Source organism: Mesoplodon bidens, assembly GCF_964165515.1.
Source record: "Mesoplodon bidens genome assembly, chromosome: 3".
NCBI classification, from domain to species: domain Eukaryota; kingdom Metazoa; phylum Chordata; class Mammalia; order Artiodactyla; family Ziphiidae; genus Mesoplodon; species Mesoplodon bidens.
Genome location: NC_138178.1, coordinates 109122144 through 109126974, shown reverse-complemented (window position 1 = coordinate 109126974; position 4831 = coordinate 109122144). Strand labels below are relative to the sequence as shown.

General features: G+C 45.0%; 1 protein-coding gene across 1 annotated transcript; it reads left to right on the top strand.

Annotated features, from left to right (window-relative positions):
• The first annotated feature begins 1049 nt into the window (after positions 1-1049).
• Positions 1050-2556, top strand: LOC308613858 (transmembrane protein 150A-like). The gene has a single exon (XM_081227913.1). It carries the CDS (start codon positions 1121-1123, stop codon positions 2033-2035), a length of 915 nt encoding a protein of 304 aa, XP_081084039.1. The 5' UTR covers positions 1050-1120; the 3' UTR covers positions 2036-2556.
• The last annotated feature ends 2275 nt before the right edge of the window (positions 2557-4831 follow it).

Here is a 4831-nt window from a genome sequence, read left to right as displayed (position 1 = left end):
AGCAAGTTTTCTAGTAATTTGGCCATAATTCGAGGACAGGACCCCTAAGCAATGGGATGTGGTAAGCAAAAATCTGAATTTTCTGCCTGGCTAAAGCCAATGACCTTGAGCTTCTCCATGATCTTGAGTTGTTTTGTGGGCATTGTTTTCCTTACCTATGAAAAGAAGAGTTTGTCCAACATGTTCTGAGGTTCTTTCAGTTCTAAAATTTTTTGGCTAATTTACATGGAACCCAAGAGGTTCCTTGAATATGGCTGGTGTGCAATAAATATTTAACGATTATAAAAAATACTTAGCTTCCAAATGGGGAGTAACAAACATATGGAAATATTGTGGTATCTCAACCTTTGTGATTTTGGGAGCAGAATCAATGTGATTAAAATTACAAACCCAATGAATTCCCTGTTTACTTCAGTCAAAGAGAAATAGTTGTTGACTAAAAACAATCTGAACTACTCCTAGAGTAATGGAAATAAAAACAAAAATAGACAAATGGGACCTAGTGAAACTTTAAAGCTTTTGCAAAGCAAAGGAAACTACAAACAAGACAAAAAGACAACCCTCAGAATGGGAAAAAAATATATTTGCAAATGAATCAACAGACAAAGGATTAATCTCCAAAATATATAAACAGCTCATGCAGCTCAATATTAAAAAAACAAACAACCCAATCCAAAAATGGGCAGAAGACCTAAATAGACATTTCTCCAAAGAAGACATACAGATGGCCAAGAAGCACATGAAAAGCTGTTCAGCATCACTAATTATTAGAGAAATGCAAATCAAAACTACAATGAGGTATCACCTCACACCAGTTAGAATGGGCATCATCAGAAAAATCTACAAACAATAAATGCTGGAGAGGGTGCGGAGAAAAGGGAACCCTCTTGCACTGTTGGTGGGAATGTAAATTGATACAGCCACTATGGAGAGCAATATGAAGGTCCCTTAAAAAACTAAAAATAGAATTACCATACGACCCATCAATCCCACTACTGGGCATATACCCAGAGAAAACCTTGATTCAAAAAGACACATGAGCCGGGGACGGCGCCACGCGGGGGCCGAGCAGGCGCGGCGGCGGCGGCGGCGGGGCGCTCCGGGGAGGCCCGGGCAGCTGATGGTTTTGGCGAAGTACTTTAAGGTAGCTGGGCCCACGCCCTCTTCCCCACCTACCTCTTGTCCTCCCCCCCCCCCACCACCACCCTGGCTCCCCTCCCTCATGACTGCCTGGATCCTTCTTCCTGTCAGCCTGTCAGCATTCTCCATCACTGGCCTATGGACTGTGTATGCCATGGCCATGATGAACCACCACGTGTGCCCCGTGGAGAACTGGTCCTACAACGAATCCTGCTCTCCTGACCCCACTGAGCAAGGGGGCCCCAAGACCTGCTGCACCCTGGACGATGTCCCCCTCATCAGCAAGTGCGGCACGTACCCCCCCGAGAGATGCCTCTTCAGCCTCATTGGCAACGTGGGTGCTTTCATGGTGGCCCTGATCTGCCTCCTGCGCTACGGGCAGCTCCTGGAGCACAGCCGCCATTCCTGGGTCAACACCACCACGCTCATCACAGGCTGCACCAACGCTGCGGGCCTGGTGGTGGTGGGCAACTTCCAGGTGGATCACGCCAAGTCTCTGCACTACGTCGGAACCGGCGTGGCCTTCACTGCCGGGCTGCTCTTTGTCTGCCTGCACTGTGCCCTCTTCTACCACGGGGCCACTGCCCCCCAGGACCTGGCTGTGGCCTACCTGCGGATTGTGCTGGCAGCCATCGCCTTTGTCTCTCTGATCCTCAGCGGGGTCTTCTTCATCCACGAGAGCTCTGAGCTTCAGCACGGGGCGGCCCTGTGCGAGTGGGTGTTTGTCATCGACATCCTCATCTTCTACGGCACCTTCAGCTATGAGTTCAGGGCGGTCTCCTCGGAGACACTGGTGGCCGCACTGCAGCCTGCCCCCGGCCGGGCCTGCAAGTCCGGGAGCAGCAGCACCTCCACACACCTCAACTGTGCCCCTGAGAGCGTCGCCATGATCTGAGGTCCGGGGAGGGTGGCTGGCCCGGCCTCCGCAGCTCCCCACCCGGTATCTCCTTTGCATTTATTTTGTACCAAAAAACGATTTTGAGAAAGTATTCTGTTGGGACCGAGGCTTCCTCGCTCCTGGAGGAGTGGCCATCCCACACCCACCCGTGCCATACAGGAGCGGGCCCGGGCAGCTGTCCAAGCTGCACACGGCCTGCTCCCTACACCACAGTGTTATTTTTATGTTTTAAAGGTCACGTGTCCTCATTCACCCAGCCAGCCCTTCAGGTGCCTTCTACTCCCCCAGTGCCACTGGGGTTTCCTGCTGCAGGAATTGGGGGCTGGGAACAGCGAGAGGGACAGCCGTCTGGGGGCGGGGGTGGGCACTCCTTTAGTCTGTGGGAAGGCCCACTTCTGGGCCCACTGAGCTGCACTGGGATTCTTCACCCTTTCTTTAGGGCAAATAACACAGCAGAACCACGTGGGTATTTTAGTACTTTTTTTTATATATATATCTATTAAAAGAATTTAATTTGCAAAAAAAAAAAAAAAAAAAGACACATGCACCCCAATGTGCATTGCAGCACTATTTACAATAGCCAGGTCATGGAAGCAACCTAAATGCCCATGGACAGATGAATGGATAAAGAAGTAGTGGTACATATATACAATGGAATATTACTCAGCCATAAAAAGGAACGAAATTGGGTCATTTGTAGAGACATGGATGGACCTAGAGACTGTCTTACAGAGTGAAGTAAGTCAGAAAGAGGAAAACAAATATCGTATATTAACGCATATATGTGGAACCTAGAAAAATTGTACAGATGAAACTGTTTGCAGGGCAGAAATAGAGACACAGATGTAGGGAACAAACATGGACGCCAAGGGGGGAAGGTGGCGGGGGAGGTGGTTTTGGTGGGATGAATTGGGAGACTGGGGTCGACATATAGACACTAATATGTATAAAATAGATAACTAGTTAGAACCTGCTGTATAAAAAACTAAAATAAAATTAAAAAATTCAAAAAAAATAATTAAAAATCTGAACTAAGTGAAAACAGAATACCCCATATACTAGTTGGAAATATATATTGATAGTAAACATTATTATTTCTATCTTTGATAAAATGCTGAATTAGTGGTTTGAATGTATTAAAAGTAATGAATGTATTTAAAAGGAAGTTTTTTAGCTAGTTGAGCAGCTTATACTTTGTGACTATAGCCAGTGTGTTTAGTATTTTAAAAATATATATCAGGAGGGAAAGGGATCAATTACAACTATTTACAAAATAGCTCTTTCTGAGAATGACCTTAAGACTAGCAGAAAAGATTTTCCACAACTAAAGATATAAAGAAAGAACTACAACCAGATGGGTAAGAGGGTGGAGATGTGGTCTAGTCAGGACCCACACTCCCAGGTAGGTGACCATAAGCAGGAAGGATATCTCAATCATGGAGGTCCTCCTGGAGGAGTGAGGAGGTCTTCCCCAAACCCCACATTGAGCTCAGAGGCAACAGTTTGAAAGGGGCCTGGGTCAGACTCACTTGCTGACTTGGAGAGCCTCCTGGAGAGGGACAAGGCAGCTGGGCCTACCCCTGGGGACTGAGATGCTGGTGGCAGCCATTTTTGTGATCTCATTCTACCTTGCTGACAATGACACTGGTGGGCACCATTTTGGAATCCTCCCTCTAGCCTATTAGCACTGGGGGCCTGCTACACTCACTAGCATACCTGTAGCAATCACATGCCACTAGGCCTTGCAGCCAGCAATGCTGGAGTGCCTATCCTGTCCACCAGCATGCCTGCAGCAACCACACAAGGCAAGGCCTTGCAGACAGTCAGTTCAGTGCACCCACAGCATTCAGCCTCAGCAAAACAGAAGGGAGTAAGTAGCCCTTAAAGGAGACACCCCTGGAACATCTCTCTCTGGTGGCCAGAGGGGAACCTGCTGCTGAAGCTCATAGAACATCTCCTACATAAGGCCACTTCTCAAAGATTGGGAGACATAGTGCATAATACATACATAACACATAGACATAAACAAAGAATTAGGCAAAATGAGGAGAAAGATAAATACATTTCAAACAAAAAAACAAGACAATACCTCAGAAAAAGAGCTAAATGAAATGGAGATAAGCAGTCTATCTGATAATGAGTTCAAGGCAATGATCATAAAGATGCATACCAAACTCAGGAGAATAATGGAAGGACACAGTGAGAACTTTAATAAAGAGTGAATTAGAGCCAAAGAATACAATAACGTAAATACACCAGAAAAATACACCAGAGAGAATCAACAGTAGATTAGATGATACAGAAGAATGGATCAGTGATCTGGAACACAGAGTAGTGGAAATCACCCAAGTGGAACATCAAAAAGAAAAAAAAAATTTTAATGAGGATAGTTTAAGGGACCTCTGGGACAACATCAGCAAGTCTATCTGGTAGAATCATATATCATTATGTATTTGTATGACCATTAAAAGCTAAAATAGAAAAAAAGTATATTTTTAATTGACATTTCTTACACATATAGAGTGAATTGACAATTGTTATGGGTATAAAGTTACTAATAATAGTTTATATTTCTTGAGTACCTGCACTGTTCTAAATACTAACCTTTATTTATCCTTTAATCCTTGTAACAACCCTATGACAAATTTAGTATTATTATCATCCTACCCATCTTGCAGGTGAGGAAATTGAAGACCAGAGAAGTTTATTAATTTGCCCAAAGGTACACAGTCAGTAAGTGGTAAAGCGAAGCTCTTAACCAACTGTAATATTGGCATCCTTTGATGATTTCTG

Bases quoted from the DNA above. Each gene is read 5' to 3' on its own strand.
- LOC308613858 (XM_081227913.1), top strand. From the start codon at position 1,121: ATGGTTTTGGCGAAGTACTTTAAGGTAGCTGGGCCCACGCCCTCTTCC.